This window comes from Centruroides vittatus, unplaced genomic scaffold (assembly GCF_030686945.1).
Source record: "Centruroides vittatus isolate TY-2023 unplaced genomic scaffold, ASM3068694v2 contig_349, whole genome shotgun sequence".
NCBI lineage: Eukaryota > Metazoa > Arthropoda > Arachnida > Scorpiones > Buthidae > Centruroides > Centruroides vittatus.
Genome location: NW_027122172.1, coordinates 1,391,914 through 1,414,228, shown reverse-complemented (window position 1 = coordinate 1,414,228; position 22,315 = coordinate 1,391,914). Strand labels below are relative to the sequence as shown.

Sequence of the window (22,315 nt, the reverse complement as noted above, 5' to 3'; positions counted from 1 at the left end):
TTTATATGCTTTTAGACAAATGACCTTCTACGGCCGGATGGCCAGGCTGTGGAAGTGGAAGCCTACCGCTCTGCGGACCTCATGGTCGGTTCAGATATATCTGGTCCCGTTCCTCCCCACTCGGCCGCCTCATTGTGGGCCTGGCCGAACCCACAATAGGCTTTCTAGAAGAGGCCCTCTTAGTCCCACAGGGCGGAAAGAGTTTTAAAAAAAAAAAACTGCGCAAAATATTCGCAGAATACTACAAATATCGAATTAATTTTATAGAGTTTGGTCTTTTCAATCATATTTTGAACATTTTAGTATCCATTTGTGACATTATTAGTAAATAATTTCTGAATATAAACTTCTTTTTTCTTTACGAATGAATTTCAATGAATTTGAATTTTCCCACTAATGGCTTTGTCATGAGCGCTCAAACAACCACTATAATCCAAAGTGTAGAAGGCCTACCACGGACGAAGGGTTAAAGTACTTTTACAGGACCCACTGTATTAGGCTTATTATTTTTATTTATTTTTATCGGCTTTTGAACATTTTTGACTGCTCATTTTTCCGCCTTTTACAGTTCGCATCTCGAAACCGTCGCCTCGTTGCCTCATCTATCGGGCCGGCCCTGCATGAGCGCCAACTCTAATGGACCAGAACTCGTTCAGACTCCTTAATTATATTTTAATTGGTATCAGGTCTCCGAAGTTGAAAGATAAAAATTGTAAAAAATATAGACTGGTGAAAATAGTAAAATAAGTAAATCTATATAAATAAAAATGTAATGTTCGCTTGTTCCTAACAGCTAATCTCCGAAAATTCTTCACCGATTCCTTTGAAATTTTAACACAATACGGGAGTGTTATTATATAATATAGATGTCGGAATTCCCCCCGTGGGTGAGAGGGACAATATTAAGGCTTACTGTGATGAACTGGGACTTCTATTATACTATTTTAGATGCGATTTTTTGCGTTTTTGATTGCGTTTTCATAGGGTACGTCAACAGAATATACGCAAAAAGGAGATTTTTCGATATTCCCCCGCGGAGAAAGTGTTATACATTTATAATTCAATAGTGTCTTTCGCATCTTAAATCTTATCCGAATGAGCCTTGTGGACGATAAAATGACTAAAAAAGAAGTCGCAATTGTCGCGAAATACATGCCAAAGGATCATTGGAAAGCGTATTAATTTCTGATATACGTAAGCTACCTTATAACCCGGACTCTCACTTCTTCCTGCTGATTTCATCTTCCCTACAAACTCCCAAACCTCATTGACCGATCTGAATCAAATTCCCGCAGATTTACTCTCTTATCATCCTTCTTATAGGGTACCTACGTGAAGGATGGACTACCATAAAACTGCGAATCTTCTCTCCTTCTCTGATTTTTTCCCCTATCCTCAAACTCCCAAACCTTTTGAGCGATCGGAACAAATTTTGCATAGTTACTCTCTGTCACCCTGCGGGAAACACTCGTATAACGAAGTCGACTCAACCTCCTCCCCGAGTTTCTGGGCAACAACACTGGGCATTCTTTGCGAGTTTTTCTATAAACGTCGCTATTCACGAAGAGATACTTCCCGCGTAGTCTAAACGCATTGTGAAAATGTTCTTAAAATTAATTTTTAGACATTTTTGAAATTTACGATTAATAACGACGGTTGTAACAACAACGGCGACTGGTATTTTTAGAAACCCGGGTGTAACAAGCTATTATACTATAAATATACGCGTCTTTATGATTAAACAAAGTACAACACTATTCATTTTATCACTTTCCTTAGATTAACTTTTTATCTTATTATTTCTACTGGTTTTTAAGGTCAATCTTCCATTATCCATACCGACAGTATTTTATTACAAGGACTTTTTAGGAATGTATAGTTTGTGTCCGTGTAAAAAAAGAATTGGATGTACAATATGTATATATATATATATGTATAAAACACCATTTAAATTAATAAATTACTATTATTAATTAGAAAAGAAAAAAAAGTGCCGTGACCAGGATTCGAACCTGGGTTATTGCGGCGCAGCCACAACGCAATGTCCTAACCACTAGACGATCACGACAACTCCGATACGTCTCTAGACCCTTCTTATTCCCTATAAATATCTGAAGTCACTCGAGTGTAACGGCTAGAGCCAAAAAACTATAAAAGTGTAAGTTCGATGTAAAGAGTAATCAAACTGGAAATATCATTTAAGCACGTTTAAATTTACCGCCAATAATTCTATAACAATGCATTTAATGTTCTCTGTATTCTCAAACATTCTTCCTTCATTGCCGATTTAATTCAATTTTAATTGTATCCAACGAATGTTTAATAATAAATATGGCACGCGTGCTTTTTATTGCTGGTGACACTGGTTAAAATCAAATTCTGTCATTTTGTAAATTGAATCTAATATAATTGTTATCGCACACAGCCTATATTTTGTTATGTGGGGAGATTGATCATTTCGGTACATTATTCCGCTATTAATCTGCGGAATGTTATTACGAGTATTACTAATAATTTGAAATTAACGCTTTGAATTCTTAAAAGGCGGGCTTCTTAAAATGATTCTGTTTATAAATTATCCGAATATCGGTTTTTGCAACGTTGAAAACGTGGAAACGAATTCTAAGATAAAATTTTCCGTTTCTAAAATCACGAAGATAATACTCAATCATTCTGACCTAATCGGATCCACGGAGAAGAGGAAGCAGTTTTGTAATACAGGAAATCCTCGTTAATTCGAACTCAGATAGTTCGAAATCCCATTAATTCATAACTGTACTTTTGTCCCGGCCGGAGATATAAAAATTTACGTATTAAGCAATTAGTTTAGCTCCAATAGGGCTATTTTGAAATTCAAAGCGAAAATTCTGTTTAAATTGTGATAGGCGTACGTCATCTTGTTCGTTTAGATCGAAGCGCCTCCATGCTGTAAGAGAACAATAGACCGAGAATAACTCTAATCTGGTTAATATGGCTTTGCCTTCATACACCTTACACGTGGACTATCCCTTTTTTTCTTATCTCATAAAATGTAGTTGAGTTTCGGGATTACGAGATTGGGCTACAATCTCGACAAGTAGCGGATCGAGATATTTGTAGGCTACTTACTATCTTTGGCCAACCTACTACTTTTTATGCCCTTTAAATATAATTTGGGCCACATTTCGAAAAATTCTGCTCGACTTTTTATAAAACCCATTTAGCAACCTGCGAGGTTCTCGTGGGACACGCGCTGTTTACCCGCAGTTTATTTATTATTATTAATTTATGAAAGTAGTGTCCCGTACACCATTCGCTTAAAAAATGAATGGGTTAGGTGGCAATTGGAATATTGCATAGAAATATATAAATTTCGGATAATTCGAAGTCGCAATGATTTCGTCCCTCGAATTTCGAATTAATGAGGATTTCCTATAATGAGAATTTTTGAAACATCGATGTTTTCATTAACATTTTTATTGTCGTTGAAAAAAATACTCGACTAAAATCTTTTTTATTTGGAAATTGAAACAAAAATGTAGCTTAAAAACGTTTAAAAACTATTATTAAACGATATAAATAAAAACTCAAATGTAAAATTACGTATACAAACCGCATTTAAAAAGGACTTTAAAGAATTCGCCGTTATTAATTGCAAAAAAAAAGTGCCGTGACCAGGATTCGAACCTGGGTTATTGCGGCCACAACGCAATGTCCTAACCACTAGACGATCACGGCAACTCCGACCCGTCTCTAGACCTTCTTATTCCCTATAAATATCTGAAGTCGCTCGAGTGTAACGGCTGCAACGAGCAAGTATAAAAAGTAGTTGGACATAAAAAACTGGTTTGATCAGTTGCAGCGAATACGCTATTAGGCGTGGTTATCACTAGTCTGTCGAGTACTTCAGAAATGTCTTTAATTTAAACACTTCATCATTGATTTACAGTAAAGAAGATATAATTACGTTAGTAATAAAATTAAAATTTCTATTGAAAAAACTAATTTTATGTATTTTTATAGTTATTTGCGGTATTTTAAAAGAGAAAAATTAAAGTTTTTATTATTTAATTAAAACGCCAAAAAGTGATAAAATTGCATATTAATTTATGTAAGTTTACATTATTTCTATAAATGCCATTAACGACAAAAATGTCTCGTTTATGTTATGAAAATCAAATTTAAAAAACAGTAATTAATTTTATAAAGAAACTACGATTTATATTGTTTTTAATAAAATAACATATTAATCGCACAAATAAAAATCGCACATAAAAAGAGCGCATAAAAACAGGTTTGACTGTATTCTACAAACTAAACAAATATTTTAATGGAAGAACCGAAGCTCGTAACAGGCTCGTAAATAACAAATGTTGACTATAAATAGGAGGATGTTACTTTATTTTTGAGTGGTGAAAAAATATGGAAGTAAATTATACAAATAAATTTAAAATAGTGGTTGTTATATATATAAATAAAAGTATTACTTTTAATCTAAACAATGTGTGGTATATTATATAACATATATATGTAATCCCTTTTGATTAACTATTTTTATATTGAATTTTCTTGTTTTTGACATCTAAAAAAGTATTCTGTTTACGGTTCAATTTAATGCGAATGGTTTTTTTTATATCAATTAAGATATTTCTAATTCAATAGAATTATTCACGATATCATTAGAACAGAAGGATCCAGTTCAAGACTGCGTGTAAACATTTTTACACGTTTTTTGTCTGAAAATAGAGAATGAAAAGTGGACAAATTTATTATTTTTATGAGATTTTCTTGTAGAATTATTCATTATCGGGTTCGTTCTATTTAATTGCGTTGTAATACAGATAGCTTCCGACTCGTAACACATTTCCATTTCCGGAATTTCGTCGTAAATCGCGGGTAAAAAATAATGATGATAATAGAGTATGGGCTGGAGGTCGCGAATAATACCGCTTACGGTGTATTTTTTTTATAAACAATAGTATCACACAAATAAACGGAAATCAAGCTTTCCACCTCGAATTATTGTCTCGCTCCCGTACATCGTACCTAAACGGATGAGCGGCGCAACTTTATTGTTAACTCTCTTCCAGGGAAAAATTTTATATCGAATTCACACGACCTTTGGCTTAAACGGAAGTTCTTATATAGTTAATCGGGATCTCTCGCCCCTGATATTTCCGTATCCGGTCTCGGCTTTTATACTTCTAATTTCATTCTCGAGATTAAGGGAAGACAGTCGGACATTCATAGGTCTATACAGTTTTCTCGATTTCGGCCCAATAGCGATACAGACAAATCGTTAAATAAAAATTTTAATTGGCTTTTTGTATTATTAATTTAGACTATTTTAAAACTATTCAGTATATATTAGTAAAATAAATAAACTTGATATCCGGTCTTGGTGGGAATGAGAGTAACAGTTTAACGAGATGCTCTAAATACGTACGTGGCACTAAACGAGGAGAGGAAAACGTAAGCTTAAAGTTGAACAAATGAAAAATTTCTTAAACACATTTTCTACGTTAAATCACCTATTTACTCGATTAGAAAGTTGCCGATAAATCGTATTAATCGGTGTAGTTTCTTTTAAAAAATATAAATTAGCGAAGACGTGAATATTTTCTTTCTGGAAAAGAGAAACGATGTTAATTTTTCAAAGTAATAGAATAAAATAAATAATGCCGTAACTTGTATAATTATTATAAATTTACACGGTGGAAACAGAGAACCTAACGTCTGTAGAAATTTAATAATGGGCGAGACGAACGGACAGCAAATTTTACGGACGATTTCCAAGGCATCGGTGATAGAATCTTCTTTCGAAACAGAACGTTCTTCGACCGAAGATATTCTCGAAATGACGTCAACACTTTTAACGTTTAAAGGGACTTTTACGTAAGTTTCTAAAAGGGTTCCTTTGTCCCGACAAGAATTACAATTATCACAAGAACAATTGCATTTTGAACTTTCTCCGTTTTTTGGAGGTCGATTTCCAGCCTCGTGCAGATGTATCGATGTTTCGGAAGTTACATTTTTAGGGGAAGATTTTCGAATATTTCTTTTCCCGGATTCTACAAGAAGGGAATCGGGGTATTTATTTCCCGAGATGGTTAAGAGAGAACTGTTCGAACTCCCTGGAATATCCAAAACGGGACTGGAATTAGTGGAATTTTCAATATTCTCACTGAAATATTGATTAAAAGGCAACGTTTTGTTTTTCTTCGCTACGCCGAGCGATTGATTATTTTCAGAAAATGTTGATCCAACTAAAATAATAATAAAATTTATAAAGTAATAAAATATATTCATTTTAGTGCGATTTACATTAATTAATTACGTCGACTTTCGGTATTTTCTTGCGAATTATTTGAATTTCCCTATAATCGAAAGAAAGATTGTAATTAGAACATACCGATTAGGCGCACTGCGAGATTAATTCAAAAATGAAATTGTCCGGGGTAAGCCGAGAAGTTAGATATCACTAACCTTAACAAATGCAAATGCAAACTCCATAACATCCGTTTGGCTTTCGAAGGAAGCTCGAAATAAATTTCGATCTCGATCTACCCAATAAGCATTATTTTCTCGATCGACCCACGAATGAATTAAATTAGTTTCGTACGTACGATTATCTATTGTGAAAGATAATACGATGGCTCCAACACGACTGTCCCAACCAAATTGCAAAACACTTTCACCCATCAACTGTAGATGTTGTAGAATATATTTATAATAGACATAACTTAAATTTGCAAATACATTATATCGTATTTAAGCACGTGTTTTGTAATATTTATTTATACGTACCTCGTAAATTTCGTTTCCAGGCTTAAAAATATATATTTTTGCAGCTTTTGCGAATTCGGTCATCCTATTTTCACCGTAAACCCTAGAAAGAAATTTAAAATAAGCTGCGAAAAAACAAAGTCGAGGGAAAATACTATAATATTAAATTTAACTAAACCAAACGATCGATCGGTCGATGGGAATCGCCATAATTTAACATTTCGGCTGTACTCCTCGGCCAAAATTTTGTCCGGGTTTTTTTAGGCCAATTGTGGGTTAGACCGTGCCCGCAATAAAAGCGGTTGGTGAGGGACGGAGGACGGAACACCGGGTCGTCCGCCAATTGTATTCTGGGTCTCTCGGAGCGGTAGACTGGCTACTTTATGGCTTCGGCCTTTAGAGCGCTTAATTCGTTTTTATTATCTTACTGCGTGTAATATAAATATCTATACTAATAAATTGTAATCTCGTATTAATATACATTATTTAATTTTTATACATATTTATTTTTGTCGTCAAATTTTCAGGAAGGAAGCGATCCGTTTTAATCTTCCGCCTATTTGATCTAAAATAACTTAAGTAGATCCGGTTCTATTTATATCGAAAATTATACTGCGGAATTACGAGTAAAAGTGTCGAGATAAGAGTAACTTATTTATATCAAAACAATAGAAAATTAAAATAAGATTCGTACACCGAATAAATGTGAATTGTGCCGGTTTTAGATTTTGTTGGCATTGATTCGAAGCCGGCATCGGTTTATTGTCTCGGTATTGACAATTGTACTTTAACTAATGGAGGAAATAGAATATTCATTTTATTTTAATTACTTAAACCAGCGATTTCCAACCGGAGGCTTGGGGATACGCCAAGAAAAATTAATAATGAGCGGATGAACTATAACTTTTTAATATTCGTTAACTCGGCGGTCCCGCGCACTTTCCTCGTCACGTCACTGCATTTTGTTTACGGTTGCAACCAGTTTAAGATACAAGTATATAAAGTACAAAAATTATAAAAATGTAAGAGATACAATTTAGAAAAATGGGCTGCCAAGGGGTGGGGTACGCGAATCGAAAAGGTTGGCAACCGCCGACTTAATCAACATTTTAGTAGTTACATTCAAAATATTTACCTGTTACTTAACACTAAGAAACCGAAAATTCGCAAAGCTTCGTGTCAAATAATAACGTTGTTCTTAACGTATTATTTGTGGACAATGACAATTTTAATTATTAAGATTTCAGTTGGAAAACATTCAAAATATTTTTAATTTTTTATAATTTGTTTTTATATTTTTAAAATTTTAAACAGTAAAATCGTTTGCTCGCTTATACAATAACAACTTTGAAAATTTGTGATTGACATTACCTTTAATTTACAGTAATTTATGAAAAATCAAAAGCAGAATCTGACTACGCGTAGTGGTAAAATGACATCTTACGCCGTAAGATATCACTCTACCAAGATTATATCTTAGTATTAATGAATAGTTTACACGAACAATTCCATCGCTCTGATATCTGTTATAATAAACTAAAAAGACGCGTAACAAATAACTATCTGAATTCAAACTGATTTTGAGGATAAATGATTTCAATAAAGAAAGCAAACCTTCATACTTTCTATTTTCGACTCGATCTGATATTCGTATCGAAGATAGAAGAGTTAAAAATACTTTAAAAATAAAAGAAACACAATAAGATTGTCTATTTATATTTAAAAATATATACAGGTATTCCTCGCCTTACGTCGGTAATTGGTTCCAGGAGAGGCGACGTAAGTCGAATTTACTTGCGTAGTTACGACGTAAGTCGAACTACGGTGAAAAACGCCAATAACGAGCACTTAAGGACCGTTAAATAAGACGGCGACACAGAAACACAAATGTTTTCGTGTTTCGTTCTCTAGGATTTATGATGATTATATTAACATTTACTGTAAATGTACATATTTTAATACGATTTTATGCGCTTTTAACGCTTTTCTAGTCATATTACGACTTCGATATTTGTGGCGGACGGATGTAAAGTCGAATAAAATGACTTAAACTCGATTTTTATTTTTCCGTATACTTTTTTGACAAACGACGTATAATCGAGAACGACGTAACTCGAGGTCTACCCGTATATATCAAATTGTACACTAACCGACAAATTTTAAGATTTACCGAGGGGGAAAAATCCAGCAACGAGTTGCTTAACTTTACCGGCAAAATTAAAACTGCGTGTGGCGCCATCTGCTATAAAAATACATTTTAATAAATAGGCTTAATTTTGAGGGTAGGAATAACCACCACTGCAAAAGTTAAGAAATTTTCGACAAAAAGCACAGGAGTTATTAAGCTTCAAAAGGGTAAATAAAATCGTACTCCCATACACACTATCATACATATATACAGAAAAAAAACGAATTTTTTTGCATTTCTCAATGTTTCCATGCCTCTTGAGACCAAAAACGTAAAAATCTCGGGGGTGATTTTTTGACCGACGCCATACTTTCCCTTTGCTATATATAATAGGCCGGGAAAGTAAAAATAGTCATAAAAAGTCATCTTCAATTGACGCTACGGCCGACAAGACTAGTAAAAAGTAAAATAGATCGATGCTATACTCTCAAACTTAACTTTCCTTTGACCTCCCTTAAAACCTTTATCACTTTATGAATGATAGATACTACAAGTAGAAACGAAAAGTACAAGAAATATTGAAATAAATGTAATAAAGTGAATGAACTGTTTAAAATTTAATGAAATAAATGGACATCCACCGACGCTCAACTTCCTCCTCCTTGTCCGACTTGTCCCGACCCCTTCTCCTTTTCCAGTGTAATCGTTTCGTTTACGAACAGCCCCATACTTAAAAATTTATATATAGTTAATGAATGTGTTTTGATTAATAGCAATCACTCGAGTCCTCCCGTAACTAGTGATAACCACGCCCAATAGCGTATTCGCTGCAACTGATCAGACTAGTTTTTATGTCCAACTACTTTTTATACTTGCTCGTTGCAGCCGTTACACTCGAGCGACTTCAGATATTTATAGGGAATAAGAAGAGTCTCGAGACGGGTCGGAGTTGCCGTGATCGTCTAGTGGTTAGGACATTGCGTTGTGGCCGCAATAACCCAGGTTCGAATCCTGGTCACGGCACTTTTTTTTTGCAATTAATAACGGCGAATTCTTTAAAGTCCTTTTTAAATGCGGTTTGTATACGTAATTTTACATTTGAGTTTTTATTTATATCGTTTAATAATAGTTTAAATTAAGCTACATTTTTGTTTCAATTTCCAAATAAAAAAGATTTTAGTCGAGTATTTTTTTCAACGACAATAAAAATGTTAATGAAAACATCGATGTTTCAAAAATTCTCATTATAGGAAATCCTCATTAATTCGAAATTCGAGGGACGAAATCATTGCGACTTCGAATTATCCGAAATTTATATATTTCTATGCAATATTCCAATTGCCACCTAACCCATTCATTTTTTAAGCGAATGGTGTACGGGACACTACTTTCATAAATTAATAATAATAAATAAACTGCGGGTAAACAGCGCGTGTCCCACGAGAACCTCGCAGGTTGCTAAATAGGTTATATAAAAAGCAGTGGCGTGCCATGACATTTAATGATAAAGAAGCTGTGTTTCTGTAAGAAGCCGACTTACAGGGACAATCAATTAATTGCGCGTTAGGGCCCGTTCGTATTCGTTTGTTTGATAAGCCAGTAAAAACCGTACATTTCTTTAAATGTATTTTTAATAGATTATCTGACGTACTTAATAAATAAGAAAATGCAATATCAAATGAAACTAGTCGATGTCAAATGCCTCTTTTGTCGCGTCACTAGTATACCTCAAAGGACGCGACAGGGTTGTTGTAAATTTTAAACATTTCTCATCATAGCCGTAAAAATCTAAATACGTTAAACTTAACGGATTGTCCGTCGTTCGTTTTCTAACTAATTCGTTTTAGGATCGAGTGTCCGCGGAAATTTCCAAAATTTACAACTTTTCGGTCACTCTCGTTGAACTGGAAAAATTTCTGTCTTTATTACGTCTAATACTATGAAGAGATCAATCCCCACCGTACTCGGCAAGAGATCGGTTCGGTTAAGCTTCCGTTTAAGTAAAATTTCGGCTCTTTCGTCGGGGTTTTATTTATGTTTCTAATTCCCTAATCGCTTAATTATTTAACTACTTCTTAAGTACAAATAAGTCGAAACCGGTTACTTTGTACTCGAATATCCGTAGTCTCGGGAAAGAAGTGGAAAGGAATTTTTACGACACCGATACATAAATCGTAAATTTAAGGAAAATAAATTCTGGAGCTTTTTCTGTATCATTGTACGTCTCGTTCATTAAATTTGGTTGTAAACGATGCTGCCAAAGTAACAGTTAATTTTTTAACACTGTACTAGAATTGTACGCGTTTTTTCTCCATCCCCTTACAGATGGGACGTACTAAATCGTAATATCACCGGTTTAACATGGAAATCCGTAAGTAATATAAGACGGGAGAGCGGAATAAACGCGGAATAAATATATCAAATATTTTAATGGATTTTTTTTAAAACTCCCGTCAACTATACGGAACTATCGTAAAAACGTGCCAGTAAACTCCTATCGGTTGGGCAACCTTTTTTATAACACGGGCCGGAATAAATTTTACGTTTTTTTTCCGCGGGCCGTAGTATTGGGTTGTTCGGAAAGTAATTTCGTTTTTTCCATAAAAAAACAAACGCAATATTCTTATAATAAATAAATATTTTATTGAATTATATATTGACCATTTTGGTCAAATATCTGTTGTCATTGTTTCTGGTAGTAGCACGATTTCACATTCATATAAATTTTGATCGTTGTTTACAAAAAACTGATCCGAGTGATTTTTGACACTGTCATTTCATGTAAATGTCTTACAGTTAAAAATAAATTGGTATAGACCGGAACGAGTAATAATCCGAGTGTGCCCGATCTGGCGAATACGGTTGGTGTGATAACGCATCTCACCTAAGCTATAACAGTTTCTGACCAGTTACCAAACTCGTGTGAAATTTGGCATTATCGTGGTAAAACACTACACTTTGTTTGTCGATCAATTTTGGCCTTTTCTGTTTGATAATACTACTCAATTTGTTTACTCGATGACAGTATACTTTCGAATCGATTGTTAAATTGTCTGGTAAAGGCTCAAAAAAAAAATTTCTTTAAAATCCAACCATATAGAGCATCTTTCGTTAATAACACGTGGAACCCATATATCGAGCTTTTAAGCGAAACCAATTCGTTTTAAGTAATAACAAACGGTTCAATTTAACAGATTTAATCGCTTAGTGATTTCACGTGGAGTTATATGACAGATTGCTTCAATCGGTACCTTTATTTTGTTTTCATTGGCTCGAAATGGCCATCCAGAATGTGGTGTATCTTCGATATTAAAATTGGCAGAACGCAATTTTGTAAACCAGTTTTGGCACTGTCTTTCTCTCAACACATTTTCTCCAAACATGTACCACAATTTTTTTCTTGTTTGAACAGCATTTTGATTTTTTAGTTATAAAAACGCAAAATATGCCGAAAATGATGCTTTCGATTTTCCATATTTGATGGGTCACCGAAAAAAAAACGATTGTACAGAATTAAACAAATTTTTTTACAAATAAGCCTTAAAATGTCAGCTGTCGAAGTATATAATGAAAATGTGGTTTAAAATAAAATTGGGTGGTAAAAATACATCTAATTTTCTCTAGTAATAAAAAAAACGAAATTACTTTCCAAACAACCCAATAGTTATATTGACGCCTTCTTGTGACTTATAATGTTTTTAGTCTGCAAATATGAAATAAATAAATAAAAAGTTAATTACTACATTTATTTCTCTTATCGTTTTCGAAAATTACAAAGAATTGGAAAAATAACTATTAATTAGTTATTTTTCCAATTCTTTGTAATTTTCGAAAACGATAAAAAAAATAAATGTAGTAATTAACTTTTATTTATTTATTTCATATTTGATCTAGTCTACTCATGATTCACGTAATCGGGCGAGGGTGGCCGAATATCTAGCAGGCAAACGGCTAACAGCACAAAACCGGTCCGGAATATAAAATTGGATGCTTTACGCGTGTGTTGCTTCTACCAGCTAAACCGGGTGAGGTTGGTACCCTGTAAACCGCATGTGCCAATGCCTATATAATCTGGCTGATTGGAAACTGAGTAATAATAAGTGGCTAATTGTTTCGACATTCCTTCAGCCACTAAATTATTCGAATATATAATAGCAATCTTATCGTTTTTATCACATGTAGTACAAAAATTTGTAAAAGATACATAATGCAGTTATAATAAAATATTAATTGTAATTAATTCAAAGTACGTTAAAATATGAAAATTTATATTTTATAGAATACAAGGGAAGGTCATTGGAAGGTGGAATCGGCGCTTCCACCGCTTCCAATGACAGCACGCCACTGATAAAAAGTCAAGCAGAATTCTTCGAAATGTGGCCCAAATTATATTTAAAGGGCATAAAAAGTAGTAGGTTGGCCAAAGATAGTAAGTAGCCTACAAATATCTCGATCCGCTACTTGTCGAGATTGTAGCCCAATCTCGTAATCCCGAAACTCAACTACATTTTATGAGATAAGAAAAAAAGGGATAGTCCACGTGTAAGGTGTATGAAGGCAAAGCCATATTAACCAGATTAGAGTTATTCTCGGTCTATTGTTCTCTTACAGCATGGAGGCGCTTCGATCTAAACGAACAAGATGACGTACGCCTATCACAATTTAAACAGAATTTTCGCTTTGAATTTCAAAATAGCCCTATTGGAGCTAAACTAATTGCTTAATACGTAAATTTTTATATCTCCGGCCGGGACAAAAGTACAGTTATGAATTAATGGGATTTCGAACTATCTGAGTTCGAATTAACGAGGATTTCCTGTATTACAAAACTGCTTCCTCTTCTCCGTGGATCCGATTAGGTCAGAATGATTGAGTATTATCTTCGTGATTTTAGAAACGGAAAATTTTATCTTAGAATTCGTTTCCACGTTTTCAACGTTGCAAAAACCGATATTCGGATAATTTATAAACAGAATCATTTTAAGAAGCCCGCCTTTTAAGAATTCAAAGCGTTAATTTCAAATTATTAGTAATACTCGTAATAACATTCCGCAGATTAATAGCGGAATAATGTACCGAAATGATCAATCTCCCCACATAACAAAATATAGGCTGTGTGCGATAACAATTATATTAGATTCAATTTACAAAATGACAGAATTTGATTTTAACCAGTGTCACCAGCAATAAAAAGCACGCGTGCCATATTTATTATTAAACATTCGTTGGATACAATTAAAATTGAATTAAATCGGCAATGAAGGAAGAATGTTTGAGAATACAGAGAACATTAAATGCATTGTTATAGAATTATTGGCGGTAAATTTAAACGTGCTTAAATGATATTTCCAGTTTGATTACTCTTTACATCGAACTTACACTTTTATAGTTTTTTGGCTCTAGCCGTTACACTCGAGTGACTTCAGATATTTATAGGGAATAAGAAGGGTCTAGAGACGTATCGGAGTTGTCGTGATCGTCTAGTGGTTAGGACATTGCGTTGTGGCTGCGCCGCAATAACCCAGGTTCGAATCCTGGTCACGGCACTTTTTTTTCTTTTCTAAATTAATAATAGTAATTTATTAATTTAAATGGTGTTTTATACATATATATATATATACATATTGTACATCCAATTCTTTTTTTACACGGACACAAACTATACATTCCTAAAAAGTCCTTGTAATAAAATACTGTCGGTATGGATAATGGAAGATTGACCTTAAAAACCAGTAGAAATAATAAGATAAAAAGTTAATCTAAGGAAAGTGATAAAATGAATAGTGTTGTACTTTGTTTAATCATAAAGACGCGTATATTTATAGTATAATAGCTTGTTACACCCGGGTTTCTAAAAATACCAGTCGCCGTTGTTGTTACAACCGTCGTTATTAATCGTAAATTTCAAAAATGTCTAAAAATTAATTTTAAGAACATTTTCACAATGCCTTTAGACTACGCGGGAAGTATCTCCTCGTAAATAGCGACGTTTATAGAAAAACTCGCAAAGAATGCCCAGTGTTGTTGCCCAGAAACTCGGGGAGGAGGTTGAGTCGACTTCGTTATACGAGTGTTTCCCGCAGGGTGACAGAGAGTAACTATGCAAAATTTGTTCCGATCGCTCAAAAGGTTTGGGAGTTTGAGGATAGGGGAAGAAATCAGAGAAGGAGAGAAGATTCCCAGTTTTATGGTAGTCCATCCTTCACGTAGGTACCCTATAAGAAGGATGATAAGAGAGTAAATCTGCGGGAATTTGATTCAGATCGGTCAATGAGGTTTGGGAGTTTGTAGGGAAGATGAAATCAGCAGGAAGAAGTGAGAGTCCGGGTTATAAGGTAGCTTACGTATATCAGAAATTAATACGCTTTCCAATGATCCTTTGGCGTGTATTTCGCGACAATTGCGACTTCTTTTTTAGTCATTTTATCGTCCACAAGGCTCATTCGGATAAGATTTAAGATGCGAAAGACACTATTGAGACCTTAACAGAACTGCGAGCATGCCCATAGGAGCAAAAAGTTCAAAAGAACCATATATTTATATTTACCCTTCGCTAGATCTTGTTTCCCGAAATTAGCCTACTTCCAGGCTCTATAGGTAGTCACGCTGTGCACTCCGCTATAGCATGTTTAATACGTATCCCAGTACGATGGTCAGACATTCTAACGATATTTATCAGTAAAAAGAAAAGTCCGACACGCGACCCTTCGCGAGATATTCGCCTCCAAATATGGAACTCCAACGGAGACAGTTCCGGTCGCCATCTTGCCTGCGGACGTCGCGTTTGCAAGCAAGTTATGTTTGAGGCAGGACGACCAGTGCGTTAAACATAAATAATAAATGCATTAACTTCTACTGACAAAAGTTTTACGTTAAACCAGTACGACTACCTATTCTCCATGCTCGGCGCCGGTCAAGGCAGCGATTGCGATATTCGCTTTCGCTCGCATTTCAGCGGCCGCGTGGAGGAGTGCCCCACCCTAAAATTCTATAATATCAAGTTTAAAAATATAAGATAATAAGGTAAGATAAATAAGTTTAAAAAACCAACCAGGTGGCGACGGGGATTAACCTTGAACGGAACAATCAAATACCGCGGTAAAAACATTTACCTTTTTAAATATAAATATAGTATATAGCCTACGTCCATCTGAAAGGAATAAGCTTTCAAATGTCGAAAAAAATTTAAAATTCAGTTCGGTAGATTCCGAGATTACCGCTAGCAAACAAACAAACAAAACACACTCGCTTTATATATGTTACAGTCAAAACCCGTTTTTAGTTAGAACGCGTTTTAACTAGTTGAAACTAGTTTATACTGGATGTCATTGTTAAAACTAGTTTTAACTCCAATTCATTTTTGACTAGCAGTAAATTCTAGTTTTAACTACACAAAACGGGTTTTAACAAAGACATCCAGTATCAACTAGTTTCAACTAGTTAAAACGCGTTCTAACTAAAAACGGGTTTTGACTGTAACATATATGAGTATAGATAGAGATAATTAGAATTAGTCTGGTTTATTCGGTTACGGCAACGCGAAAAGTGAGCGATCTGCCGAGAGCGATGCCTCCCGGAAGGACTTTTATGGAAAACTGGTCCCTATTTAGGTATTACTAACGTGAAAAAATCCGAAAAACTGCGCGTGGCCAGCCCGTTGGCCAGGTGTGAACCCAACGACCAACTACCATTGCTACCAGTGGTTTTATCCATTCTTTCTACATTTTGGATTATAGTGGTTGTGAGAGCGCTCATGACAAAGCCACATTAGTGGAGAAATAGCATCATGCAGCAGCTAAAACCACGGAAGAGCTGTGCCTGGTGAAAATTCACTTGCAGACCATTCGTAAAGAAAACGAACAATTATTTATTGTGACATCATCACAATGCCGGGTTGCAATTTTTAAGAATATTTTAGATTTATTTCGTTTGAAATATATGCTCTCAACCTCAAATCAGTAGTGACTTGTCCCTGTATATCATACTTTCCCTTTAATAGTGTCGTGTCGGTCATCTATCTAACACTTTTTTGGGGGGGATATTCGAATTGAAATAACGTGACTTTCGATTTGCTTCGGAACTTCCTATGTAGTTAGTTAATCGGGGATTCCTGCCTCAGATTTCCATATGTGGTTTGATCTTTCGTCTACCTAACTCCGTTCTCGAGATTAAGAAAAGACAGTGGGAATTTATAGGTGTACAATTTTCTGAAATTGCAGCCCAAAATAAATTATTTGATATATTAATACCACAAGAAGATGCTAAAATGTTAAAATGTGATTAATTCGATATCTGTAGTATTCTGCGAACGTCACGTTAAACTACTTTTCGTATTATTTCATTGTTACACTCGAGTGACTTCAGATATTTATAGGGAATAAGAAGGGTCTAGAGACGTGTCGGAGTTGCCGTGATCGTCTAGTGGTTAGGACATTGCGTTGTGGCCGCAATAACCCAGGTTCGAATCCTGGTCACGGCACTTTTTTTCTTTTCTAAATTAATAATAGTAATTTTTATTGTGACTATTTAATTTTAATTTAATCGATAGAAATGTGATTTAAAATTTTTAACATAACGTTTATGAATTTCAAATTTTGTAATTAAATACTGCTTTTAGTGATATAGTCAGCTTAAGATATGTTTTTTGTCTGAGAGTCTACTTATAGACTTTACGATCGTGATATTAATTATCGGTACTATATTCGAAAGGGATAAAAATTATTTATAGGCTGATTGTTTACGATGTCTTGAGTTCTTTAAAGTCTTTTTTATATGTGATTTGTATACGTAATTTTACCTTTGACTTTTTATTTGTATCGTTTAATAATAGAGCTAGTGGAACTGAGTTGAGCGCCACCTGTACGCAGGCGAAGAAAACTGCTTCGGGAAAACACGTGCGTCTTTGGTTTGGATACGTAATGAAATGCGGTGCTTGTTTTCTACCTGTGATAATGAACCACAGCTTTCTGCCACGCAAAACTTCAAAAAATAACTGTTGTGTGGTCGGTTGTATATTTACCTATATTACTGCGCTGCCAGGTACAAAGTTTTATTCGTTCCCGAATGAACAATACCCTGGGAGAAAAGAGAAATGGCTGGCTGCAATTTAATTTCTGAGGTTAATTATATAATGATGTGTTGCATTCTAATTAATCTTCTGTTATAAAACCTTAGTTAGCTCTATTTTAAATTTAGTTCTCTAATGTAAACTTTAGTAATTTTTTTTTATTTTATATTATTTACTTAATCTGACAGATATTAATTGGCATATGATGTGATATTTGAATTTAAGAAATCTGTGGAAGAAAGGAGTAAGAAGCAAAACTAGTGTTTTGAGAAAATGAAGGTGAAAGTTTTCCCTGCTAATACAATACTATTAGCTACTGCTATGATCTTTATTGAAGCTCCTCTATATATATGGTTAGTTATAAATTTCATTATTTACCATGCAATGGATATATAGTTTGCTTCTTCCACACCACCCTTTAAATCGTACAAAATTAAGAGTATAATAAATATCGGAATATTAATACTGCTCAGTCCTAATGATCTACAGTCATTTCTCGAATTATAACGAAAAACTTTCATTAAACAATGTTTAAAATGTATCAATTTTTTATAGTTTTCGTCAAATATATATCATATACATATATATCTTGCACCCTTCTGACGATTGATTGCGTCATTTTTAGTTTTGTTTCACCCTTCGCGTGTGCTTATGTAAGATGGCTAACTGTTTTGTTGTAAGTACTGTACAGTCACTTCTCGACTTACGTCTGAAGTTGCGGAACCGAACCCCGTCGTAAGTCGAGAAGTGACTATACAGCATTGACTAATGCAGGCATTAATTTGACCGTAAACTGCTGAATGTGCGTATATATTATATATTATCTAAATATATACTTATAATATATAAATTTATAACTTATCAATTTTCTATTTATTAAAATATATTTAGTGTTACGTGTAACATACAAAATTCATACAGGATAAATTCATATATTGCAAGAATGCTATTATTCGTCAATAACAATCAAATGAGGAAAATGTTGAAACAAAAGTAATGAACACGAAGTACTAAATTTTAAAATTATCACATTGAAAAATCACTGGTAAGATCATCATCATCACCAGAATCTTCCTCACTAGAATGTTTTTGTACGGTTGAAGCAGACGATGGTTTCCAAGTGTAACGTTTTATCGTTGGTGCTTTTAAGTAGCTCCTTCGCTAATAACAGTGCTTCGCAGGAATCGGCAAGAACTCGATTTTGTTGTTTAGTTTTTATTAAATTTAATTGCAAAAAATACGTTCAACTGCTGAATAAGAAAGCAATAAAAGCATCTATTTACTGCCAAAGTAAAGTAAAAAATATAGAAATATAGAATAAAAACGAATGTTTTGAAAGGTACTAAATTGAAAGGAAAGGTATTAGGATTTCATGAATAGTACTAGGAAAATGGTGTTGGGTATCTTGATACTGGAACAAGTAAAAAGGTACTAGATTAGTACAAAAGTATTAGGTGGAACGACACTGGTGCCGGCTTTGTAGCCCCGTCGCCGTAGAGGCGCCTCGATCTAGTTTCGTCGTTCCTTCCACTAGCTCTATAGCTTTTAAAAAATTTTATGCTACATTATATTGTAAAAATTGTTTACTAATCTATCGTATTTTTTCTAGTTATTCCAAATAAAAAAGGGATTTAATCGGGTATTTTTCGTATTTTTTTAATCGTTTCAAGTATTCAAAGCATTTTATTCTTAATTTGCAGTATAAAATGCGTGGCTAATTAATACTCGTAGTAAAATTATGCAAATTAATAACAGAATAATGCACCAAAATGATCAACTTCCTTAAATTTCAAAATGTAGGCCGGAACCCGTTTAAAGTGTAAACAAATTTATTTCTTTTATATACTTATATAAATAAAAAAGGGATAAATAATGCAAATCAAATTAATAGAATTTGACTCGTATTATTTATACGAGTGTCACAAATAATATAAAATAAGCTTGCTTTATTTGTTATTTAATTGAGTACAATAAATTAAATTAAATCGACAACGAAGGAAGAATGTTTGACAACATTAAATGCATTGTTACATGATTATTGACGGTAAATTGAAATGTGTTTAAATGATATTTCCGATAGTTCTGTCAGCGAGCACAAAGGCACGTCGTTTTTCAAAAGGAATTATTTGAACGACATTAAAAGATTTTTCTTATTATGAAAATTATTTCACTTCATATAGTTATAAAATATTTGGCAATGAAGTTTTGGAACTATTTTCAGAAAATTTTCAATTAAAAGTAACAAACTATGGAGATGTTCGTTGTCTTTCATATATCACTTAAATTCCATATAACTGTCTTGAGAAAAGTTTTCGTTTGATTCGTTTGTTTCGTTTGATTCAGTGGCGTGCCGTCATTGGAAACGGTGGAAGCGCCGCTTTCCACCTTCCAATGACCTTCCCTTGTAGTTTCTAAAATATAAATGTTCATATTTGAACGTACTTTGAATTAATTAAAATTAATATTTTATTATAACTGCATTATGCATCTTATTACAAATTTCTATATCATCATACACATTTCTATACTAGTTTCTCTCTCTCTCTCTCTCTCTCTCTTCTCTCTCTCTCTCTCTCTCTCTAATTTCATTCATTTAGTCGATCTGTCAAACTTTGTTCATCTCAAAATGTACTGGAAAAAATAGTCAAATATCTGACAAAGTTAACGGCGGGTGTACTATAGATTACCACCTATGGAATTTCAGGACTTTGATTATATATTTGAACTCAGGGGACCGAGACGAGTTCAACGGTACCCTATTTTTGGACCGGAGACGAAAAATAAAAAAAAAGTTATCATACTTTTTAAGTTACCATACTTTTTTAATGTTCTCACGAAGACGGCACCGTAGTTGCTAGTACTGCCATCTTGCGATAAAGTCTGCAAACCGTGACGTCAAACTACGGTCATCTCCAGTAGGGTTAAACACGCGATACGAGAGCGGAAAGAGCGACGCGACTTCCGATCATCGCGCGATTGCCATTTCGGTTAATGTTACTTATGGCAGCAAACATGGCGGCCGTTCCTACTGTTTGTGCTCCCGACTGACCTCCCGGTTAATGTTACTTATGGCAGCAAACATGGCGGCCGTTCCTACTGTTTGTGCTCCCGACTGACCTCCCGGTTAATGTTACTTATGGCAGCGAACATGGCGGCCGTTCCTACTGTTCGTGCTCCCGACTGACCTCCCGGAGGGGAGCCGCCGGCAGGCCACCATGTGCTAAACGTCACTAGTTAGTGATTCACGGTAGTTCTTGAACAAAGTAAAAAAAAGGGGGAAACGTCTACTAAAGGCAATTTTAACGGCAAGCGACGCGACTCCCGATCGCGATAACGAGGCCGACTTAGCGGAGAGAGCGACGCGATTCCCTATCATCGCGCGATCGCTGGAAAAAAGTATGATAACTTTATTATTTTTTGTCTCCGGTCGAAAAGTAGGGTATCGTTGAACTCGTCCCGGTCTCCTGAGTTCAGACATATACTCAAAGACCAGAAATTCCATAGGTGGTAATCTATAGTATCCTCTTAACGGTTATTAATTAAATTATTATTACTACTACATAATCAAATATGATCTTATTATCCTATTTGCATATAATGATATTCTGTAGGCCTATTAGATATTTTCTCATAAAACAGCAAAAAATTTCCAAAGACATATTTTTTTATTATATAAAAATACAGTAATAAAATAATAATATATAGATAGAGATATTTATACTCTATTATCTCAAAATTTCAATATATAATATTGATAATCTAATTGATAGCATTATTCATCTGAGAATTAAAATATTAATATTTCATAACTAATAACTGTTTTAAAATATTTCAGAATATTAATTATTGACTTTAATTATTAAATTGTTTAAATTTTAATACAAGCATTTTTTTTAATAAAATAAAATAGCCTATAATACAGGCCTAAGAGTATTTGTGCAAATCTAAGTTTTATTTAGAAATTTAATTTATTCTATTTAAATTAAATAGAATAAATTACTGTATTTCAATCAGATACAGTTCATTTATAATAGAAGAAATTGAAATCAATAATGTAAATAGAAGTGTCATAGATTATTCTATTGGTTTCTAAATGTCATCTATTGCTGTCCTCTTGTACACTTAAAGAGAAGGAAGAGTATCGTGAAAAGTGCCGGTACATCATTGTATAATACATACATACAAAATGCATACAAAAGTATTGATACATACAACGAAGTACTTTTCTTTGGAAAGAAAAGATTTGAGGCATTGGCATTATCTACGTGGACGTTTTTAGTGGTATTAGTGGGAGGGAAAATTTGTACTTGTAAGCATATTTTAATAGTCATATGAGCTAGAAAATATTTGCAAAA

At 34.0% G+C, this 22,315-nt stretch overlaps 1 protein-coding gene and 5 non-coding genes across 6 annotated transcripts; 3 read left to right on the top strand and 3 right to left on the bottom strand.

Moving 5' to 3' along the window:
• Nucleotides 1-1,991: 1,991 nt before the first annotated feature.
• Nucleotides 1,992-2,068, bottom strand: TRNAH-GUG (transfer RNA histidin (anticodon GUG)). The gene is given in 2 exon segments: nucleotides 1,992-2,026; nucleotides 2,032-2,068. It is a non-coding gene; the product is annotated as a tRNA-His (tRNA).
• Nucleotides 2,069-3,645: 1,577 nt separating this feature from the next.
• Nucleotides 3,646-3,717, bottom strand: TRNAH-GUG (transfer RNA histidin (anticodon GUG)). The gene has a single exon. It is a non-coding gene; the product is annotated as a tRNA-His (tRNA).
• A 2,288-nt stretch (nucleotides 3,718-6,005) lies between these two features.
• On the bottom strand, nucleotides 6,006-6,855 carry LOC136974503 (uncharacterized). Its single transcript, XM_067269413.1, has 5 exons — nucleotides 6,787-6,855; nucleotides 6,466-6,684; nucleotides 6,317-6,356; nucleotides 6,130-6,245; nucleotides 6,006-6,050 (listed from the first exon to the last, which is right to left on the bottom strand). Exons 1-5 carry the CDS (start codon nucleotides 6,847-6,849, stop codon nucleotides 6,006-6,008), a joined length of 483 nt encoding a protein of 160 aa, XP_067125514.1. The 5' UTR covers nucleotides 6,850-6,855.
• A 2,989-nt stretch (nucleotides 6,856-9,844) lies between these two features.
• TRNAH-GUG (transfer RNA histidin (anticodon GUG)) lies at nucleotides 9,845-9,916 on the top strand. The gene has a single exon. It is a non-coding gene; the product is annotated as a tRNA-His (tRNA).
• Nucleotides 9,917-14,362: 4,446 nt separating this feature from the next.
• Nucleotides 14,363-14,439, top strand: TRNAH-GUG (transfer RNA histidin (anticodon GUG)). The gene is given in 2 exon segments: nucleotides 14,363-14,399; nucleotides 14,405-14,439. It is a non-coding gene; the product is annotated as a tRNA-His (tRNA).
• Nucleotides 14,440-17,300: 2,861 nt separating this feature from the next.
• TRNAH-GUG (transfer RNA histidin (anticodon GUG)) lies at nucleotides 17,301-17,372 on the top strand. Its single transcript has one exon. It is a non-coding gene; the product is annotated as a tRNA-His (tRNA).
• Nucleotides 17,373-22,315: the final 4,943 nt, after the last annotated feature.